Raw genomic sequence first — 22,201 nt, 5'->3', positions numbered from 1 at the left:
TAGGGAAATGGGGCGGCGTTTGGATTGCTTTTGAAAGATGCGCCATCAACATTTTGACCGCACAGGAGACGGGGTCATGAATTTTGGTTGACCTTTTGACTTTCAGTTTTGGTTTTTTTTATGCATTTGAGTTTTGCATCAGCCGTCTTGTGTTTGACAGCGTCTGAGTATTAGAGAGCCTTTCTTGTTTGGACCTGCCCGACGAACTGACGCCGACGACTGGGCTTTGAGTCCGTCTTCCTTTTTTATCTTATCCTGCATTATAGCATCCTACACATTATCATTACTTTGCACAACTTGCGGTTTCCCGGTTACCATTTTGGTATGCACGCCAGAACAAATATGATATAAAGTATATTTTATGAACAATGTGTAATGGTGTATGTCATTAGGTTTGAAAACAGTTATAAAAATGAGTGCAGGCAATCTGGATTGCACCATTCTCGTATTGACAAACTCTCTTCGTCCACTTCCTCCCTTCCATCGTCATTCAATAAATAATCATTACCCAAATAATATGGTGAGGTTGTTCCGAGGTAGGCGCTGTCTGGGTGGCTCGTCGGTTTCTTGTCTCATGTCGACATTATACCATGGCGTAAAACAAAGGAGAAGAGCATTTAAACAGGCAAGCGCCCGACGTGGATGTAAAAGGCTAGAAATGTAAAAACAAAGGGAGAAAATATGTGAAAAGGACAGAAAAAAAAAAAAAAACGGGCTGGGTCACCACTGTCTTCGAATCAACGTGTGAAGCAAGATGTGCGACAACCGGCCTTAAAAAAGAAAAAGTATATCCAAAAACGTGATGTAAATGACACAAAATGAACTTTTGAATATAATCCAAAACATGAGAAAAGTAAAAGACAAAATAAAGAGAAAATTCAAGGAAAGGATTATCTTTAGTTGTTCGGATGCTGTTGGTACAAAATAGTACAGACATAATAGGGAACGTAAATGACTAAAAAATGGCCAGGTGTGCCGCAGCGGCGGTCTAGTTGCGAATGCAAACGAGATAAAAAAGCGGCGGTTCAGTAAGACAAGCGAAGAAGTAAAGGTCTAGACGGGATAGGAAATGGTGAACATAGTCAATGTCCGAGGGAATGTTGGTCATGGTTGTCGAAGTGCTCGAGCTCTTGCATGGTTGCGAGAATAAGAAATGTTGGTTGTTTGTCGTCCTTCGCCAAGTACTTGTTGGAAGTAGGTGGGTTTTCTTTCACTGGCCCCATCCTTGGCGGACACCGACGACAACAAGGGCTGCGACAGCGCCCAGAATAAGCAAGCCGAAGACCGACATGACACGGTTGAGTGTGCGCCACCATTTGGCGCTCTGATAGCGTGCTTCGTCGTATTGAGCAATGCGGCGCTTGAGAGCCTCTGGGACGCCGTACTTGCCTTCTGCGCGCTTCTCCATGGCCCGCTTGGGGTCCGGTGGCAAGGGAAGGAAGGCAGCAGCCATCCAAGCTTTACAGATGGTTAGCATATGGGATAGCAAAAGGGGGCTTTTGAACTCGGATATAAGAACGTACCTAAAGGGAAGACGAAGCCAATGGTAAAGCAGACAACGTGCAGGTTCCGGCGGTCAAATGTAGAGGTCGTGTCGGTGCTCCACGTCACGCTAGGCGGCTCCCAGACACTGAAACGGGTAGCACGGCGATCAACCCGGAGATGCGGCGACCAGATAGAGCTGGTCATCTTACGCAGGCCAGGCGGACGCAGACGATAATCGTTTACAACACCGGCCTCACCAGCCTCCATGCTCGCGGCATCCGAGAAAGGCCGGGGTCCGGTGGGTTGCACTTCTCTGGGGCGCCGACGCGTGTTGAAGATGTTGAAGTGCATATTGTCCAAACTCGGCGAGCGACGAAAAGCACTGTTGGGACGGCCGACGCCAGCCATGTAGTCGTCGCCTTGGCCTAGCTCTGACATGCTGGGTTCAACACTGAGAGCGCGGTGCTCTCCAGAGCCATAGTACACGCGCGCCCACGAGGGGAAGCCCCCACTAGCTATGCTGCGCATGCTGCCGGATGAGTGCAGATTTCGTGCCGAGTTGTTGCTGCTCGAGAAGAAGCCAGAGAGGCCGGATCTTGACGGCTGACGCCCTACATCATGCAGGTCAGCCAGGCCGTCGCCGTGTTCGTCGTGGTCGCGAACTGTTCGAATGGGCGGCGGATACGGCGCGCCACTGCCTGATGTTGTGGGGGAAGCAGAATTTGCGCGGAAAAACGCCGGATTTGGCCGATCGAGAAGTAGAGAATCACTGCGGGAATTGCGGTCTCGCAATTCATCCATCTGGAGGCCCAGCGAGCTTGATATGCTCGGCATGTTGCGGCTGTGTGTGCTGCTGGCCCACCCAGTGCTCGACCGACGGACGCTTGCGCCGCTAACGGCACTTACGTCGCCACGAATGTAGCTGCCACTTGGAGCCCCCGACATCACGGACACGGAACGAGAGGAGGCGCGCAGGCTGTCGCCCTCGCTCTCGGACATGACCGTAGACAGTTGGGAGCTCCATTGGTGCGGGTGCTCTTCGACCATTTGAACTGTCGCTAGTTTGGACCGCTTGGAGATGGGTTGCTGGGGAAGAGTGGGGGACTGCGGCGAGGAAGTCAGCTGCGAGGACGACGGCGAGTCCCATGAATCTAACGATGCTGGCCCCGACTTCTTGTTAGGCGTGCGGTCGTAGACAACGTAGTTCTCGCTCTGAACCGTAGGGGCGGGAAGCGGAAGAGGCTTCCGTTTGACTGTTGGCAGCGACGGCGTTTTCGCAAAGCCTGGTAGCTGGTGCTGCTGCTTCAGGGCAGCAGCAGCAGCAGCTTTGGATCCGGTAAAGACAGGAATGGGCGGGATATCAATGTTCAGGAAAGCCTGGCCGGCAAAGAAAGTGCTGGCAGCCTCTTGTCCGAACAGGGATGAGATCGACTTGATCGATGCGGCGCGCCGAAGCGACTCACGCGAGCGAGACTTATAGTAGCCGAACCGCTCGTTGGACTTTTTGGCCTTGACGGTCTTTAGCGGTGGAACAATAAGGCTCTCTTGGGAGTAGACAGGACGTGGTTGTCTCGAAATTGTGACGAGCGAGGAGGAGTTCGACGACGACGACGGCGGAGGGAACGAAATGGTAGACGGTTCACCGTGCAGCACGTAATTGGGATCGCTATCAGAGGTATCGAGCGTATCAGTAGTAGTAGTGGCGGAGCGCGGAGGTAGAGGGGGGCTGCTGGGGACGTCGACGTCGGGGGTGAAGCCGTTGCGAATGCGGTCAAGATACCGCGATGGGGCCGGAGGCGACGACGCGCCTAGGACAACAAAATTGGGCGCGCTGCTTTCGGAGATGCCAGTATCAAAGGACGCAATGGATGGGTACGAAGCAAGCGACGCAAAGGTTTCGTCAGGATCGTCCGAGCGCTGGAGCGCGGGCAGTGGCGGCGCTGCAGGTGAGGAGACGCCGAGGATCTCGATGTTGGTCGAGTGGCTGGAAGGGTGCGACTCAAAACTATCAGTCGACTCGAGGGCGGTAGAGTTCGCGGCCGCCCCGGCAGGTGACGAACTGTGGGCGTAAACTTTGTAGTTGGTCGCGGCCGAGATGGTCGAGGCAGACAACGAAAGTGACGAGTCCGTCGACAAGGCGCCCGCCGACTGGTCAGATGCAAAAGAAGTCTTCCTTTGAGGGCGAAGGGTCGCGGTGGTATAGGTGGAGGACGATGCAATGCGTGTGGTGGAACCAATCGCAGTGGAACCGCCAGCAACAACGGTGGTAGTAGGGCTAGACGTCGATTCAGACAGTGGAGGAAGAATCGACACGTCGAGACCAGAGATGACGGGGTGGTGCCTGTGGGAATAGGGTGAGTCGGTCGGGGTAGAGGGAACGGCACGTCCCTTTCCTTTGTGCCGGAAGTCAGGGGTCTTGGGAACCTTGCGCAGGCCACCGGCCAGGCGGTAATTCCACGGTGAGGTGTTGTTGGAAACACCAGTGGCAGAAGCGGGCAGAGGAAACAAAGACGGGTCGGCTGAGACTATAGGATCCTCGTGTAAGTGGACAGTAGAGGATCCAGGCGACAGGGTAACGGGCGAGAGGCTGCTCCTATCCTGGAGGGTGGCACTGGTGGTGGTTAAAGGAGAGCTGGGATGATCGTCGCCGCTGAAGACGTCTGAGGACAGCCGTTCATGCGAGCTGGACGAACGTACCGTGGAAGTGACGAAGGATAGGGGGGGCGACTTTAGGCTGCTAATAGTGGTGGCAGCGGGAGTCGGAGGCGGTAGGTCAGGGCGCACCAAGAGACCGGATGGAAATGCAGGAGACGTCCCAGCACCTGTCTTCCCGCTGCTGTTGCGAGGAACGAGGGAGAATGTTTTGTCTGCGTGTACCGCGACAAGGTTCCGGCGCCGGGAGTTGGGACGCGGTGCAGCCTGTGAGGACGATGCAGATGTGAGGGACGCGACAGACGGCGTCGGGGACAGGGAAGGGCCAGTGATGGTGGATGATGCAGTGTTTGAGGTGGTGATGGAAAGCGGCTGGTGATAAGACGAGGGCAGGAAAAACGTCGACGAAGACGACGGTGACGTTGGAAAGGCAATCGGCGACGACGGAGGGTCTGGCAATTGCAATTGAGGCGCACCGGACGCGCTACGGTGTTCGGTCAAGTGGGAAGCAGCTGCTGCAGAAAATGATGCGCTGGCAGGAGTGAGGCCCAGCTGGGCACCAGAGCGTGCAGAAGGAGCATCATCGCCCAGGCTGAAGTCATGGATGCCTTGCTGTAGCTGATGCTGCTGATGCCGCTGCAACTGAAGCTGGGGCTGAGGACGGGGTTTGTGGGCCAGGAGGCGGGACGTCGCATTAACATCGGTGATAGTGCTGGAATTGCTGGTATTTTTGGTTGTGTTAGCTGCCGTGGCAGGTGTGTCTGACGTTGCACCCGAAAATGTCGTCGTGGTCGCGGCGGTGAATTGGGAGCCAGTCGGGCTAGTGAGTTTCGATCCTGAAACGCCTCTTCTACCAGCCCTGGCCAATGGAGTCGCAGTTTCGACGGGCGATGATAATGCAGACCCCGGCCCGCTGGATGCATAGCCCTCTTTATCCAGTGGCTTACCGTCATTTCCATTTCCAGATCTTGTCACATTTGCCCATTTTGCGCCCATCACCGAATTTCTCGATTTCTCGGATAGCACAGAGTGGCCGGCCTTCCCTGTCTTGCCAGTCCCTGCTTTTGCAGGCTTGCCAGACTGGCCGCTGACGACGGTGCGGCTGCTGCTGGCCTTGCTGCCAGGGCTGCCGGGAGCAGGGGATGCCGAGGTCGAGGCTGAAGGCGAGGCGCCTGCTCCTGCGAGAGCTGTCGAAGGGCCCCAACTGCCGCGACTAGCCCAGCTGGTGGGCCGGCTGAAGCGCCTGCTGGTCGTCGTCGTCTGATCGCTGTCTTCACCGCCATTGCTGTCGCTGTCATTGTTGTCGTGGTCTTTGGAGCGCCGTCGTCGCTGCCGCTGCCGTCGCCGGCGGCGCGGTGAGCTGCTTGGCGATCCAGAAACTGGTCCTGGCAGTTGCAGTCCACTTTGTACCTCCTGCGGAGCGGAATCGAGCCTTGGCGGCGAGTATGGCACAACGCGAATGTCAGTCATGCGGTTGCTCTCGGAGGCGCTGCGCTCATGCAGGGGCAATGGTGTTGGAGTGGCACGGCGGCCGCTCCAATCCCTTTGTCGTTCCCGGTCCAATTGTTGGTGTGCCGAAAATGCAGACATGGTGCGGATCGGCAGTTTGCGGCCGTTTTGACCGTTTGTGTCGTTGCTGTCGTCGGCGTTCAACGGCAAGCACGCCTCCGTCTCTGGCGCGGCCGAGACGGAGTCGTACTGGGGCTGCTGGTTGCCGAAGGCCTGGTGCCACGATGTAGGCCGGTCAATACCGTCAATTCCGGGAGGCGTCCATCTCAAGCTCATGCAGACGCGGTGTGTGGGACTTGGACTGAATCACTGAATGACGCCTTGGTCAGGTGTTGTCAAGTTCTATCAGCGCCCGGCTAATAAAACGGCGATCCAGCTAAGCTGATCCCGAACAGCTTCGACTTTCTCAATGGCAGCTAGTCCGGGGTTCCCTAGTGAGAAGGCTGCAGATGGCAACGCACCAGGCGGCGAATATCGTGTTCGATGTTGAAAGCCGAGAGAGAAACCAGAATGCGTTTGAGGGAGTGCAAATGCGAGCCAGAGCACCCTGGCCACCCAAAAATCACAGGCCTGGAAAGGAGTGGATATCCGGGAGGGGAGGGGAACCTGCCTTCTTCTTCTTATAAGAAGGTGAAGCCCATATATGCCCAGCCGTGGGGTAGACAATGGCGGTTAAGAGGTGTGAGAAGTGATAAGAGAAGACAAGGGGACAGGGGAGTTGGCGCTCCGATTGTTCTAACGCGAAGAAACAACAGTAACGTTTCTCGTGAACATAGTCGTTAAAGCGGTCGTCGTCAAGGTCGTGCAATCGTGGTCATGGGTTTCGTTCAAGCTGTTCTGGGATGACACCAAGCAGGGAAATGCTTGCTGCTGTCGTGTTCACGATATGGACGAGATATAATATTGAAAGAGAAGATTAGGCGCCAGTGGGCCGGGTGTGTGGGAAAACGGAGGTAGCGAAGCGAGTAAACCACAAAGAAAGAAAATGGAGAGGCGTAAGGCATGAAAAGCATTAAGAATAGCAATTAAGAACGATCCAGATATATGGCGAACAAGGGGGAGGAGGCGTGGGATTGAACGTGTCGATATTAACAATTGAGGCGTAGAAGACCGTATAGGACCAAGGATGAATGAATGAATTATTGCCAAAAAAAAAGCATATAGAGAAAGAAGCAATTTAGAAGGGGGATGAGAAAGAAGGGTTGATGTCTGACAAGGAGAGAAATAAAACAGAAGCGATCGCAGGAAGAGTTCGGAGAGCAAAAAGGAATGTCGTGACGAAAGCGGTCAAAAAAGAAATTAAAGATAGGAGACGAAGCAAAGAGGAAACGTTTGAACAAACTGTTCGACCAAACAAACAGTGAGGGCCAGGGGGTCCAGGGGTAGCTACAGCTGGCCTTGTTGACGAGGGCGGCGAGAAATGCTGTCTCCGTCTCGGCTGATACTCAAGATAGCATGACGGGGTATAGCAAATAGAGGACGACGAGGGTGCTGACCAGGGGTTTAATGGAAGAGCGTGGGATGTGGTTCTCGACGACGAAAGGGGGCGAGGGGTCTGAAGTTGGATGGGACTGAGGCTGTGATATAGAATACCACGAAAATCGAGAGTAAAGATCAAGGGGGGCGGCGAGAGACAGCCAAATAAGAGCGCGGATCTGGACGGAAATCTTAATCCTTGATCAAAAGGAACTGGGACCAAGGACCATTCAGATGAGTCGATCGAGAACACCGTCGGTATTAGAAGTCCAGGCGTGCAACCGAGAAAGTAGAAATGGCCGAAATTCGTAACTTGGCTGGAGGGCGTGCCGCTGGGCGTGTATGCAAAACGAGAGGAAAATGTACAAAGGAGAGGAGCTGTAGGCGTGGCCTTGTTTCGGAGCCGGGAACGACTGAACGAATGGACGACGAGGCGAGAGAGCCAGGAAGAGCGAGGAGGGGAGGGAAAAATAGGAAAAGAAGATTTAGAAAAGCGAGATGGCACAGTAGATATCTGGAAGCAGCCAAGGATCAAGGACAGGATTGAGAGCTGCCGGGACGAGGGAAGCAGTAGAGGGGAATTGGGCAACGCGAAAAAGACCTTCTTACCGTTGTCAACTCCTCGGACCATCCTCAACGGAGACAGAAGACAAGACGTGCGGTCATATCTTACTTAGTCTCCTGTCCTTGGTTAGATTTGATTGTGGTGCCAGAAGCTTAGAGTTTGCCCCCCTGCTGATTCACTTTCTTTGCTTGTCTCCTCAGAACTGGCACGCGAAACTTTGTAAAAGCGACCAGGGGTGTTGACCAAGTCGGCCCAAGCCAGCCAAGAGAGACAGTGGCATCGCAAAGCACAAGCGTGGCCGCCATTGGCCCACAACTCCGTACAGATGAGTATGAATGCTCCGTGCGGACCAGAAACCGCTCCTGAGCATGCAGCGCTCAGGGGAGCAATGTCTGGGTCGTCTAGGGCTGGGGTCTGGTCGACCACTGGCAAGCCCCGTCTCAGTACGGTGGCGGATACCGTTGTATTGCGAGTGGCTCGAGTGCTGCGCAGAGGTTGCGCAGTGGCCGTCTTGTGTCGTCTTCTGCTCCTCTAAGCTCCTTTGTGCTCATTCGTGCTGGAGATGCGACTGTCCACAAAGCTGCAGCGGTTTAATTTGAAGGGAACACGCCTGCAGTGCACCTGCAGCACGCCTGCAGGAAGAGTGCAGGAAAGCAGATTGGAAAGTCTCGTTTAGGAGTCGCTTTTGACCGTCTCACTTTTCCACTTTTTGCTTTTTTGCGCAGCTATTGGCGTGTTTGTTAGTGATGGGGACTTTTCCTGCTAGACGAAAAAGACCCAGAATAACGACTTCACATAAACCGGCGGTGTTCCGTGGGGACCGAAAGTATTCATCTGTACCCCTGGTCGCGCGCGCCAGACGGTTGGTCACAGCTGTTTTGTTTGGCCGTGTGTACCATGTTGTGCGAGGATCAGAGACATGCTGGCCCCGTTTTGACCACGGCAGAGGATAAGGATGACAGGACAGAAAAGAATGGAAAGAGCCGGGTGCATGATAACATTAACGCCACTGGATGCACAAATCACTCTATGTGTTCAAGCGTGGCCAAAGAAGGCAACAACGGTCACGTAGCTGGAAAAGGAAAGAGCAACGGTCTGCTCATTGCGGTATTGCGTGGAAACAGCAGTTCTCGGCTGAAATACGGTCTGCTTAGGGCGTTGATTGCATTTGGACATTAATTACGTCGCAATCCAACAGTGTCGGCGGTGACCAGAAATCCAGGGCTGGCGAACCGCCCAGTGACAAAATAGAAAGACCAGAAGAGAGTACCAAGAAAAAAAGGACCACATGAGAAAGCCAGAGGAACGCGTCATGCATATCTGTTACGAGAAGGCGCTCTGGATGCGTTGGATGCAGGAGCCACCGGCCGCATCGCCACATCAGTGGAATGTAAACAAAACAAATCAGCTGGCGAACAGGAAGGCAAGGAGAACAGGGAAATGAAGCGAGACAGGCAGTACGAGGATATCAGGGAAGCCAGCAAAGCATAGAAGACGCAAAAGTGACGACAAAAAAAGCAAAAATAGTACGAAAAAGGTCGGATTCATATGCAGGTGCAGGTTGCTGCACTGCACCTGTACGATGACATGAAAAGCGGACCTATAAGATGACGGTGGGAGGTGAGGCTGGACACTACTGCAGGGCCGCACAGAGGGAAAAGTAGCCCCAGGGTGCAACTGAGACAAGAGCTCAACGCACGACGGAACCGAGTTGGCCAAACAGTCAGCGAACCTGGTTGTGGGAGGAGACCAACCTGGTGGGAGGGACAAAAGGATGACAGCGCCAACCCAAACGGCAAACAGAGACACCTACAGCTGCATGGCCGATCCCCGTTTGAGCGGCGTCCGCCTCACAGCCATCTGTGGATGGCAACGTGCATTTGAGATATTTTGGGCTGCCGACCTGCTGCAGCTTCCTGCGGCCTTGTCTTACTTATCTCAAGCGCTTGAAGGCCTCGTTGCTGCGGCCTCATTTACTCGATACCCACGTTGGGGCCATCGTTATGTCTTTCTGCTTCGTGTCGGTCTCATCTGCCGCCCGTCTCTCGGTTTTACTTGCTCGACCGACACAGAGAGAGAAAGGCCGGCTACCCGTAGGCTGCCGTGGTTTCACTGACATACTAGACATGCTGGCCACGACGAGAAACTCCAAAAAGATACCAAAGTGTACTTCTCTGTGGGGTGTCGAGCTCCAATAATTCCGCAAGGCGCGTTCGAATCAGGTACGGTGAAGACTAGCGTCCACGGGCGTTTAATAACGTCGCGTAACGACCTTGGAAAGACGCGTTTTTGGCTTAGCTCTTTGGGGCAGCGCGTCGTATGGTGGGGGTGAACAGGGGCGTGGAGGCGAGGTTCCAACCAGACACGACTAGTTACCTTTTCCAATGCTCTGTAGTCCCCATAGCACAGGGGAGTGTCCACTGAATCGGGAAAATTGGGGAGGCCTAGACAGACCAGGTCTGGTAGAGCGTAGTATGGTGGACAAAAAAGGATGAGAAAACACGGGGGCCAGAGAGGAGAGAAAGACGGTGAGGGCACAGAAGACTGCCCTTTGGAAGCCCATCCAGTCCTTTTTGCTTCTGCTGTTCAGATGATACGAAAGCTTGAATGAAAAGAAAAAAAAATGAAAAAAAAAATGAAAAATGAAAATGAAAATAAAAAGGCTGCCTTTGTATTTACCTGCTAGCCTCGCTCCTTCCACAAGTGAGATTTCCTTGTTAACAAGTAGCGCACTGGCAACGACATTGACCGTTCCAAGCGCTCATCTTTCAGGAGGTACGCCATGTCGCGTGATCTAGTAGGAGGGTTGCGAACATACCGTCGTATAACATAACATTTTGGAGCACAACAGGCACAACAGGCAACTTACATATTTACAGCGTATGGAATACAAGCGAGGCGCCAACGACAGACGGAGCGCAGTGGGAGACGGAAAGTGCAGAGCGAACAAGGTATCTTAACAGGTCCGTTGACGGCTTCTCTGTAGCCAGATTGGGCAACCAGGTTGTATCAACATTGCGCAGAACTCGAACTTGTAAACATTCGACAGAGACTCAGTCAAGAATCTCAAGACTCTAGTTTAGTGGCGCTCAGGTTTTCCACGATATTTCACCATGTAATTATTGAATTGGTCGTATCGCTATTGGCCATGGCACGCACATCATAACAATACAAGAAGGAACAAAGGAGCAACTGTCGTGTCCTTTGAACGAAAGGTTGGTTGCCAGTGAGCGAAAGGAACCTCTCCCCAGGTGTTCTAGACCAAAAGGGCCAGCCGGAAGGGCCAGCCGGAGGGGAAACAGAGCGACGAGTGGGCCCAGTTCCAGCGAGACCTAACAATGCGGCTGGCCGTGTGCCGTCCCCTTGCGCTTGCCGTTCAATTGCATATCGTAGTCTTTCTGCTCATATTATGGATAAAGCTCGTCGACCTTCGAGGGTTCGCCCGTCCAGATTGCTCGCCCACCGCATCGGTTCGTATTGTGCCACCCCTTCGACGCATCGTCGTTGCTATTGTTCCCATTGAGGGCTTCGTGCGGCCATCCGCACGAATCGCAAAAGCAGAGCCTCCCTTGCGACACCAGCTTTGCCAACGACAAAGAACGTGACGGCAACCAAACAGCTCCCGTCATATTCCTAGGGCTTTGCCATCTGCATCCGCGTTGCCCAGCATGCCGGCCGTGAAGGGGCTCATTGATAAATACATCTGGCATAAGCCGAAACGTAGGTCGCCCACATCGCCTGGACAGCGCTGTGAAGCTTGGCTTTTGACCAGGTTCTCCGAAATCCTCTGCCGATCTTTGTCTCTACCAAGCACAACTCTCCCCAAACAGCGTTGCTCTGCATCCTATGCTAACCACAGCCATGTTTGCAGAAGAGGTCCCTCCGCCCATCACCACCCAGACGGCCGTCCTCCTCCTGGTCGTCTACACCATCATCTATGTCGCGCCCTTCTACCTCTCCAGCCTCACCCGGCCCTCGCCCTCGCTCTCGCGCGATGCGCCCTCCGTCATTCGAGCGCGCATCGCATCCGTCAGCGTGAGCTGCGCCATCTGCTCTGTCGTCACCTTCCTTCTCCTCACAACCAACGGCAAGCCGGGCGACGGCACGCGCCTTCTCAACTTTGATGCCCTCCATCTCATGGGCGTGTTCCCCGTCGGCCTCGTCGAGACATGGAATGCTCTTTTGCTGACGGCGGGCCTCTTCGTGGGCCCCCTCTTTGAGTACTTTGTTGTTGAGCGCGGCTGGCGTGCGTGGGCGGGCCGCGCCAGCGCTGACGGGTCTACGCCCCCCCGTCTGTTTGGCCCCCTCTACTTTCTGGGCGAGTGGACCGACTGGCGCAACCTCGTCGCCGGTCCAGTCACTGAAGAGGTCCTGTTCCGCGCCGCCGGTGTGCCGCCGTTGCTCCTCGCGCACACACCCGTGCGCCGTACTGTGCTGCTGTCGCCCATCGTGTTTGGCCTCGCGCACCTGCACCACGCCTACGAATTTTCGGTGACGCACCCGGGCGTGCCCAAAGCGCACGTCGTGCTGCGGTCGCTTGTCCAGTTTGCGTATACAACGCTGTTTGGCAGCTACGCGACATTCCTGTACTTGCGCACAGGCAGCCTGCTAGCCGTGTGCGTCGTGCACAGCTTTTGCAACAGCATGGGCCTGCCCCGGTTCTGGGGCCGCGTGCAGCGCAACCCGGACAGCGGCGGCAATGGGGCGTCGTCGTCGGCACAGCCGCCGCAGTCCCATGGCAGCCTACTCTGGACCATTGCGTACTACATCCTGCTCGTGACGGGCGCCATCTACTGGTACCAGCATCTCTGGTCGCAAACGGAGAGTCCGCTGGCCTTGGTGTCTTTCCACTAAAGCCACATTTGGAAGAGGTCTGGTGGTGAGAGAAATTCAGAGGCTGGTGTCACACTCGTCTTGCAAAGAAGCATTCAATTAGGGATGAAGGGAATAGGAGTACTGTTTTTGTATGTTAGCCGTGTGTCCTGCTTTTGTATGCAAAATTATGGTACATTGTTTTGTTGAAACGGCTTTACAACCAAGCTGTCAAATCTCCGTGGTGATTCCATTAAAACCCTTTCAAAAGTCTCACTTGTAGAATAGCGGGGGGTTTCTTTTTGTATGATACATAAGATGGGGAGACCGGTAAATCGTCAATAATTGCGCGTGCCGTTTTGTTTATTTTATTCTCCCATTTTCTTTTAATTTATTCCGAAAAAAAAAACCCGCAAGTAATCATGCACATCTATAAAATGTTCAATCTCACTCCATTGTATATCGGTTTTGGACAACGAGTAAATCTCAACCGTGCGGATCTATGCCCATGTCGGGAAGCGATCCAGGCATGGAAAAGCCATCGTCGTGCCGTGACCGCCGCCGGAACCGCAGCGAGTCTTGTGACGGCCGCAATGTGTGTTGCTGGTGATGTGAGACGTAGCCAGATGTATGCGACTGGCCTTGCGCGGTTGAAATAGACGACAGCGACGACTGGTGCTGGTGCAAGGAAGGCGGCACTTGCCGCTCGACCCAGCTTTCGGTCTCGGCCTCGCGCCGCGGGTCTCGGGTGTCGCGCGTTGCGACTGAATCGCGCGAGTCCCTCGACTCTGGTCGGCTTTGTCGCAGCGCATCCAGGCCGCCGTTTGCAGGTCCCGGTCCACCGCCACCAACACCCGCCCCTGCAGGGCCGGCGGCACTGGCCGGGCCTGCAGCATTGCCGCTCGTCGGCATCGTGTTCGAGCCCGTGCGAGCTGCACCAGCACCGCCGGCACCGCCGGCACCACCAGAAGCAGCCGCACTGCCGCCTGCCTGTGCACCCCCGTCGGACATGGACACATCTTCGCTCGGCGGGCCGGCACCGCCGCCGCGCGCATTCCTCATACGTGGCCACAGGCTTGGCAACTCAATTTCCTGGAAGCGCGGCTCGACGGCCCGCTCGTCGAACCAGCGATGCAGCCGCGACTCGATGAGCTGGGCAATCTTGGGTACGTCCTGCAGCCGGGACCGGCTGCCCAGCAAGCTGCGGATCGAAAAGTCGAGGCGGTAGTCGTCGAGGAAGGCAAAGATCATCTTGGTGGGTGTGGCCTGCGACGGGTTGCTCGGCACGAAGGAGACAGAGAGCGTGCCGCTGAAGCGCACAACCGACACGGCCAGCGCGACGGGGAGCACGGCGGACAGGCGCCGTGGGTAGTTGAGCAGCAGCTTGGTCTCGACGGCCAGGGTGATCATGTCACTCAAGTCGACGTCCATGCGTGCCTGCAGCCGCGTCGCGCCCGCAAGGCCAGCAGCTCCACCGCCACCGCCGCCGCCGCCGCCGCCGCTCCCGCCACCGGCGTTTGTGGCATACCCGTCCTCGTCGACAGGGATGATGCGACAGTTGCTGAAGATGGGGAAGTCCTCGCCCAGGCTCAGCTCGGTGACGCGAATCTCGTCGAGAAAGTCGGGCCGTGACGTGCCGTTAAGCGCCTTTGTGAGCGATGTGAGAATGGCATCGTTGTGCTGGGCGTCGTTGCGGAACTGCGCAATGGTCTGGGCAATGAGCACGTTGAACCAGTCCAGACTCTCGGGCTGGTGGCTGTCGACGCGGTAGTAGGTCTTGTTGAGAATGGAGCCGATGGTAAGGACAGGCGGGCGGCGGAGCACACTGGATGTACGGCGGTTGTTGAGCTGCTGCTGGTGCGTCCCGGCCGCGCCTTGTGCGCCCGTCGATGGCGGCTGCAGGAAATCATGGGTGCTACTCGACTGGTGGCCGAGGCCGTGACCGCCTCGGCCCAGGCCTTGAGCATTGCCGCGTTGCTGATCTAGCTGCGAGGCACGCAGTGTGAGGAGAGATTGTCTGTGTGCATCGGTACGCGAGCGCCGTTCCGAGGCTCGTTGTGAGGCGGTGGTTTCGGCCGATGGAGGGTCGCCAAAGATGAAGAATTTGATGAAGGCTGCAACAAGCAGAACGACAGACAGCTGGCCTACGATTAGGCCCTGGGTGAAGGAGAGGCTACATCAGACGAAAGAGGGTTCATGTCAGCCGAACAGAGCTTCTAGTTGGGACAGAACAAGAACAAATGGTGGGACAAGGCGAAACGCACGCTGGCTCTGCCTGAGGCGGGCAGACGTCCTTGACCATGGCCGCCCAAAACCGAGACACCGGAATTCGGATTGCTGTGTGAAGAGAGAGGAAGATGTCGGTGGCAGTCGGGATGCCGACGGTACTGGTTGTTGCGCCGTCATGGACGCTGGAGCTGAGTGTTGTTCGGCTGTCGATTTATTTGCATTGGCTCGGCGGACCAAAAACGTGGTCCAAAAGCCAGCAGGTCTTTGTCCAGCGTGCTAGCGCAGCTTGTTTGGGGCTTATCTTATCGGTATGTATATGTACGTAGATGGACCTGTATATTCATTGCGGTTAGGATGTACCTCTACATAAAAGCTAAGCTGATCTTGCTGGCGCAGGTTGGCAGAACGTCACAGGCGTCTATGCAGCAGGCAATAGGCTCCATTTGCAGCATCGTCGCAACACATCACCATTTGCTAGCCATCATTGACAGCATAACCTCACGACCTACGATTGCCAATTAAACGCGCGCACCACGCCTTGAGAGATACCAGCTGCCTCCCAATCTCTGCTCTCTTTCATTTCGCCGATTCGTTGCGGCTCAACAGCCTTCTGGCTTCTTGCTACGCCGTGGCAGCAATCAGGCGACAGGCGACGACGACCTCCGATCCATCCGGATCCGAAAGCCTGTCCTTCGGCACGCCTCCTTCTCTTCTCCCACTCCATCCAGCGCTTACACTTATACGCATTGTACGGCCATGGACGTCGTGCAGGCCGTGACCGGCTATGTCAACAAGATGGTGACGGCCGGCGACGCCCCTGGCGCGGGGTCCTCGGCGGCTGCGTCGGCCACCATCTCGGCGAAAATGAAGATCTTGCTGCTCGACCGCGAGACAGTGCCCATCGTGTCGACGGCCATTACACAATCGACGCTCCTGAACCACGAGGTGTACCTGACGGACCGGCTGGACAATGGCAACCGCGAAAAGATGCGCCATCTGCGCTGCTACTGCTTCGTGCGGCCCTCGGCCGAGTCGATCCAGCTGCTGGTCGAAGAGCTGCGCGACCCGCGCTACGGCGAATACAACCTGTTCTTCAGCAACGTCGTCAAAAAGTCGTCGATGGAGCGGCTTGCCGAGGCCGACGACCACGAGGTCGTCAAGCGCGTGCAGGAGTACTTTGCCGACTTTGTGGTCATCAACCCGGACCTGTTCTCGCTCGACCTCGGCCGCCTGTCGACCAGCAGCTTGATCACGCACGTATGGGGCCCCACGTCCGATTCGTGGAACGCGGACGCGCTGCAGCGGTCGACCGAGGGCGTCCTGGCGGTGCTGCTGGCGCTCAAGAAGAAGCCGCTGATCCGGTACACAAAGAGCAGCCTGCTCGCCAAGAAGCTGGCCACAGAGGTGCGGTACCGCATGACACAGGAAGAGCAGCAGCTGTTTGATTTCCGGCCCGTCGACACGCCGCCCATCCTGCTGATCCTGGACCGCCGCGAGGACGCCGTGACGCCGCTCCTCACGCAATGGACGTACCAGGCGATGGTGCACCAGCTGTTTGGCATCCGCAACGGGCGCGTGGACCTGCAGACCAAAGAGGCCCCCGCCGGCGCGGCAGGCCCGTCGTCCGACCCGGGCCCGGACCTGCGTGAGATTGTGCTGTCGCAGGACCAGGACCCTTTTTTCAAAAAGAACATGTACCTCAATTTTGGCGACCTGGGTTCCAATGTCAAGGACTATGTGGCGCAGTTCCAGTCCAAGCACAAGAACAACGAGAACCTCGAGTCGATTGCCGACATGAAGCGGTTTGTGGAGGAATACCCCGAGTTCCGGAAGCTGTCGGGCAATGTCAGCAAGCATGTGCACCTCATCTCAGAGCTCAGCCGCCGCGTCGGCCAGGAGGACCTGTTGGAAGTCAGCGAGTGCGAGCAGAGCCTTGCTTGCAACGACAACCACGCGGCAGATTTGAAGGTGAGCCCCTCTCGGTCGATCTCTATATTGTGCCCAGTTTTCAGTTTGGACATATACGCAGATACTAACGGAACCTCTAGACGGTCCAAACACTGATCCAGAAGCCATCGGTGACGGCCGACGCCAAGGTCGGCCTGGTGGCATTGTACGCCCTCCGCTACGAGAAGCAGAGCCAGACCAACCTGGCCATGCTCGTGGATCTACTGACGGCCGCCGGTAACGTGCCCCAGCGCAAGGCGGATCTGGTGGCAAAGCTGCTCGCCTTCCAGCAGTCGTTGCACCATGCAGCTGCCGGCGGTGCCGGTGCCGGTGCGGGCGGCATTGCCGACATTTTCGAGTCGTCGGGCATTTTTGCGGGCGGTGCCAAGGCCCTGCGCGGTCTCAAAGGTGTCGACAACGTGTATACGATGCACTCGCCGCTGCTCGAGACGACCCTCCAGAACCTCATCAAGGGCCGGCTGCGCGAGCAGCAGTATCCATTCGTCGAGGGCGGTGGCACGACGCGTGACAAGCCACAGGACATTGTCGTCTTTATGGTAGGCGGTGCGACGTACGAGGAGGCCAAGACGGTAGCTAGTCTCAACGAGACGGCCCCCGGCGTGCGCATCGTTCTGGGCGGCACGACCATCCACAATGCCGACAGCTTCTGGGAGGAGGTGGACGAAGCAGTGTCGTCGTGGCCAGAGCCGCCACCGACAACGGCTGCAGGACGGTTGCGCAAGGAGATTGGGCGGCGATAATAGACAAGAGGCTCCGAGTCGATTGGCAGAGTGGGCTTAAATTACGCATGCAGAGGAGCTGTCTTCCTGTGATGGCGTTTTGCGTTTTGCTTTCATTTTTTTGTCATTTCTGTCTTTTTCTACAGATTTTTAGCCTGCTACGTACAAAACAGCTTCCAGACATATAATCAGACGACGATGGGGAGACATTTCTAACAGTTGTAATTTTGTTGCACCAAAATAGGCTTGGGGTTGTCTCAATGTTTCAGTGCTGTTTGTTCAGTTCACAAGGCTGGACCCACTAGTTGCCGCGGGCACGCTAGCCCCCAGACAGCCGCTCACACTGACGCAGTCTTTCTCCGGCCACTCAGTGGCCTGCAACCGGTGAACACGCCCTAAAATTTTCTTTTCTTACCCTCCGGGGAGGTCTTTGCCGTCCAAGGAAACGCATCCCGAATTTCACTTTCTTGCGCCACGGGCACACGGTCACAACCACCGAGCGCCGTCGCCTTGGCAGTACACCCAGACAAGGCCCATTGTGTCGTCATACCCTTGGTCGTCGCATAAGGTCGAGCCAATGCTGAGGCTCACGATAGCAGGCTGCGGCCGGGGCGGCCAGAGGACCGTGACCTTTTTTGCAGCATCGGCAGCGACGTCAACGCCTTTGTCGCCCTTTGCGCTGGCCTCGGTATGGCCCCAAACACAGACACAGCCGTCGGGCGCACAAACAAGGCCAATATCGACCACATCGAAAGTGTCGGCCGTGTCGATACCCTGTGCTCCGTCCCTTGGATCGCCGTCACGTGCTCAGAGTCCGCTCCGTGGGGTCCTTCTATCTCGTCTACGGAGCGGTGCTCTCGGCCGGCAACAGCAGCACGTGCGCCTCCTATCGGACAAGGGCTCCCTGTCACCACCTACTCCAGCCAGTTCGTCCTCTTCATCCCACACACTCCCGCCCACGACCACAACCCGCCACGAGAACATCTATACCGTCCCCAACTTTCTGACGGTCGCCCGCCTCATTGCCGCGCCCTTTGTCGGCTACCTGATCGTCGCCGACCAGCCTGGCTGGGCCCTCTCCCTGCTGGCCGCCGCTGCCGTCACTGACATTCTGGATGGCTGGATCGCCCGCCGCTGGAACCTGCACACCGTCGTCGGCAGCGTGATCGACCCCATGGCCGACAAGGTGCTCATGACCGTGCTGGCCGTGAGCTTAGCCGCGCAGGGCGGGCTGCCCGTGTGGCTGGCCGTGCTCGTCCTGGGCCGCGACGCGGGGCTGGGCGTGGCCGCCATCTACTACCGCTGGGTGTCGCTGCCGCCGCCCAAGACGTTTTCGCGGTACTGGGACTTCTCGCTGCCGTCGGCCGAGGTGCGGCCGACAACCATTAGCAAGTACAACACGTTCTTGCAGCTGGCGCTGATGGGGGTGACCACGGCAGCGCCCGTTCTGGCGGCAAGCACGGGCACGGTGGCGGCGATGCTCGGCGGACCGTACGACCTGACGGCCGCGCTGACAGTGATGCAGTACATTGTGGCAGTGACGACGGTGTGGAGCGGCGCGAGCTACGTGTACAGCAAGGACGCCGTCAAGATCTTGACGCAAAAGACCAAGTCGCCATGAGATGGAGGAGAGGCTGTGGACGGTGGGAGCACCATGCTGGCGAGTAAAGGGCATCCGGAGTTGACCAAAGTTTTAAAGGGAAACGGAGCAGGGGCGTCGTTTATTTTTGAATAGTATTTTGTGCATTTATGTATCATAGCTTCGTCATCTGGTCATTGGGAGTCTACAGAGAGTGGAAAAGAAACAAGGAATTCGACAAAATTGCTAACCGACACCAAACACCCAGATGCTCTTTATGCAATTGTCCATGTCGTCGTCGTAATCAATTCGTACAGATGCAGTCGGGCCAACGTCTCCTCACGACAGATCGGCTGCGCGTGCCTCCGCATCCACAGTCGCCATGTCGCCGTCGGCCGACGCCAGAATAGCGTTCTCGTCCACGCTGATGGTTCTCTGCAGCCGGTTCACGTATCTGAGCAGCTTAACACATCCGGCTGGCGTCATACCCTCGAGCCGCCGCGCTTGGGCCAAGGTCTCGGGCCGCGTCTCCGTCAACGTCGCCCGCTCCACAATGCTGAGGCCCGTCACTTGTGCGTAATCCAGGTCTGTCGGCAGCTGCAGCGCCTCATCCCGTGCCATGCGCGAGCGCTCCGCGAGCTGCGCCGCCTCGTAGGGCGCGTACTGCGCATGAATGGACACGCGGCGGCGCACGTGCGGCGCGAAATTGTCGAGGATGCGCTCCCCGTTGGGCACAGCGCCGCGCGCCACAAGGTCGTCGACGCCCGCGACGCCCGTCACGCGCATCATGTCGAGGCCGTTGCGCATCTTGGTGTCCTCGCGCACGTTGAAGCCCAGGCGCTGCCATGCGGGCGCGCTCAGGACAACGCCGCGCAGCAGGCTTGTCAGCTCGGCGGCCTGGTCGCGGTCCGCGCAGTAGCGGTCCCAGCGGCGGTCGCCGACCACGCCCCATGCGCGTGCCTTTTCCGTCAGTCGCTCGTCGGCGTTGTCGAAGCGCGCGCTGAGGCGGAACTCGGACCGCGCCGTGAACATGCGATACGGCTCCGACACGCCCTTGGTGATGAGATCGTCAATCATGATGCCAATATAGCCGTCGGCGCGCGACAGCCGCACGGTTTCCAGACCCTGCGCGGCACGGCCCGCGTTGATGCCTGCCACGATGCCCTGGCCGGCAGCCTCTTCATAGCCCGTGGTGCCGTTGATCTGGCCGGCCAGGAACAAGCCGCCAATGGCCTTGGTCTCGAGCGTGGCTTTGAGGCTGCGCGGGTCCACGTAGTCGTACTCGACGCCATAGCCGGGCTGCAGCATCGTCACGTTCTCGAGGCCTCGGATCGTGCGCAGCAGCTGCTCCTGCGCCTCTGCTGGCACCGTCATCGACAAGCCGTTCGGGTAGACAATGTCGTTGTCGAAGCCCTCGGGCTCCAGCCACACAATGTGGCGGTCCTTGTGGCCGAAGCGGATGACCTTGGACTCGAGCGATGGGCAGTAGCGCGGGCCCTTGACGGTCTCGCGAATGTGGATTGTCTTGTCCAGATTGGCCCGCACGACGTCGTGTGTGGCCTCGTTGGTGTACGTGGCGTGGCACAACAGCTGGTCCCCGTCGACAGCCACACGGTCGTTGAGGTAGCTGAACGGCATGGGTGGCTCGTCCCCAGGCTGCTCCTCGAGGATGCCAAAATCGATGGACTTGCGGTCGAGCCGTGGCGGTGTACCTGTCTTGAGACGGCCGAGCTGGAATCCGGCCTCTCGCAGTGAGCGGCTCAGCCCAAATGTGGCTGCCTCGCCCATGCGGCCCGAAGGGTAGGCCTCGAGGCCAATGTGAATCTCGCCGCCCAGAAAGGTTCCCGTGGTGATGATAACCGCGCTTGTGGGAAGCACCTCGCCCGACTCGAGACGTATGCCCGTGATGCGGCTGCGAGCCGTTTCTGTGTTGCTCTTTTCGTCCGCCGCCGCGACCACAATGTCTGACACGCTGCCCTCCACAATCGACAGGTTCGGGTAGGATTCGAGCTCGGCGCGCATGTGTTTCTTGTACAGCGCCCGGTCAATCTGCGCTCGCGGGCCCCAGACGGCCGGTCCCTTGCGCCGGTTCAGGACCCGGAACTGCACGCCAGCGCGGTCGATGATGCGGCCCGCCAGGCCATCCATCGCATCAATCTCCCTCAGAATGGTTCCCTTGCCAATACCACCGAAACTCGGGTTGCACGAGCAGACGCCCAGGTTGTCCAGTTTCGGTGTGACCAGCGCGGTCCGCGCGCCCGTCCTTGCTGCTGCCGCGCATGCCTCAGCACCGGCATGACCACCACCGACTACCACGACATCGAACGGGGGTCGCGATCCGGAGGCCACGTCGGCAAAGCCGCGCCGGCGCAACCATGGGGCGCGGGTCGTCCACCGCTGGCGTAGCAGCGCTGTTGGTCTGTCGGGTCGGCATTGGTGGTCCAGGGGCGAGCAAATGCTCGAAAGGCCCTGCCGAAGGGGCAGGGAATGTCGCGCTGTCTTCATGTGTCGAGTTGATCAAGAAAAGTAACGTTCCAGGCAAAGAGAGGCCGATTCACGACCCTCGAGATTGGAATATAACTCTTGTCTGTTGCTGTCGACGTTTCTGCAGGCTCCAAGAAACAAATCGCGATAAGATAACGACGTCCCAGAAGCGATTTTTTTCCCACTGCGCTTTTCGCAGCCGATGGCCCTGCGAGCTAACAAGTCGCCTTACAAGATCACGTGATATTAAGTGTTTATAGGGACTAGACCGCTGCACTAACTGGCAAAATAGAGAGCCCTCTAGCACCAGACTAGATAGCAGGTCTTAATTCAATGCAAGTCGACACTTTGGGGGTCAACATACGACGACTCAAGCTGTAAACGCTGTTCAGATAATTTTGTTATGTTACCGCAAACAGGAACTATTAAGGTTGTTTTCCAGTTTTGTATCGTGCGGGAGGCAGGAAAACATCGCCAACTCAATCACAGGAAGTTGTGTGGCGACCTTTCGAGGGCAGTTAAATTAAAGCTCATAAAAAACAAAATATAAATTACATCAAAAAGGCCTGCTTGATAGGTTGATTACTGCCATCGTAGAAAATATGCTTGACCAGTTTAGCCATGTTTATACAATTTTCTCTTGTTACAAGTGTTTGTCATTCCAGCTCCTAGACATTGCATGTTACAATATCACAATCACATGTAGCTCGGAATTTCATTATA

General features: G+C 56.7%; 6 protein-coding genes across 6 annotated transcripts; 3 read left to right on the top strand and 3 right to left on the bottom strand.

The window, feature by feature from the left end:
- Positions 1 to 1,210: 1,210 nt before the first annotated feature.
- Positions 1,211 to 5,922, bottom strand: SPSK_02146 (uncharacterized protein; the record flags this gene model as incomplete). Its single annotated transcript, XM_016729023.1, has 2 exons — positions 1,211 to 1,458; positions 1,524 to 5,922. 2 exons carry the CDS (start codon positions 5,920 to 5,922, stop codon positions 1,211 to 1,213), a joined length of 4,647 nt encoding a protein of 1,548 aa, XP_016589057.1.
- A 5,626-nt stretch (positions 5,923 to 11,548) lies between these two features.
- On the top strand, positions 11,549 to 12,541 carry SPSK_02648 (prenyl protein peptidase; the record flags this gene model as incomplete). Its single annotated transcript, XM_016729516.1, has 1 exon — positions 11,549 to 12,541. The coding sequence occupies one exon, from the start codon at positions 11,549 to 11,551 to the stop codon at positions 12,539 to 12,541; it is 993 nt and encodes a 330-aa protein (XP_016589056.1).
- Positions 12,542 to 12,985: 444 nt separating this feature from the next.
- SPSK_02372 (mitochondrion biogenesis protein) lies at positions 12,986 to 14,801 on the bottom strand (the record flags this gene model as incomplete). The annotated part of the gene is made up of 2 exons (XM_016729244.1): positions 12,986 to 14,672; positions 14,764 to 14,801. 2 exons carry the CDS (start codon positions 14,799 to 14,801, stop codon positions 12,986 to 12,988), a joined length of 1,725 nt encoding a protein of 574 aa, XP_016589055.1.
- A 683-nt stretch (positions 14,802 to 15,484) lies between these two features.
- SPSK_02341 (vacuolar protein sorting-associated protein 45) lies at positions 15,485 to 17,436 on the top strand (the record flags this gene model as incomplete). Its single annotated transcript, XM_016729213.1, has 2 exons — positions 15,485 to 16,696; positions 16,777 to 17,436. 2 exons carry the CDS (start codon positions 15,485 to 15,487, stop codon positions 17,434 to 17,436), a joined length of 1,872 nt encoding a protein of 623 aa, XP_016589054.1.
- A 556-nt stretch (positions 17,437 to 17,992) lies between these two features.
- Positions 17,993 to 19,036, top strand: SPSK_02632 (cardiolipin synthase; the record flags this gene model as incomplete). The annotated part of the gene is made up of 1 exon (XM_016729500.1): positions 17,993 to 19,036. The coding sequence occupies one exon, from the start codon at positions 17,993 to 17,995 to the stop codon at positions 19,034 to 19,036; it is 1,044 nt and encodes a 347-aa protein (XP_016589053.1).
- Positions 19,037 to 19,333: 297 nt separating this feature from the next.
- SPSK_02301 (tRNA uridine 5-carboxymethylaminomethyl modification enzyme) lies at positions 19,334 to 21,499 on the bottom strand (the record flags this gene model as incomplete). The annotated part of the gene is made up of 1 exon (XM_016729173.1): positions 19,334 to 21,499. One exon carries the CDS (start codon positions 21,497 to 21,499, stop codon positions 19,334 to 19,336), a length of 2,166 nt encoding a protein of 721 aa, XP_016589052.1.
- Positions 21,500 to 22,201: the final 702 nt, after the last annotated feature.

This window comes from Sporothrix schenckii (assembly GCF_000961545.1).
Source record: "Sporothrix schenckii 1099-18 chromosome Unknown Cont43, whole genome shotgun sequence".
Taxonomy (NCBI): Eukaryota; Fungi; Ascomycota; class Sordariomycetes; order Ophiostomatales; family Ophiostomataceae; genus Sporothrix; species Sporothrix schenckii.
Note: the sequence above shows the minus strand (reverse complement) of the source record. Positions and strands in the feature narration are given on the sequence as shown.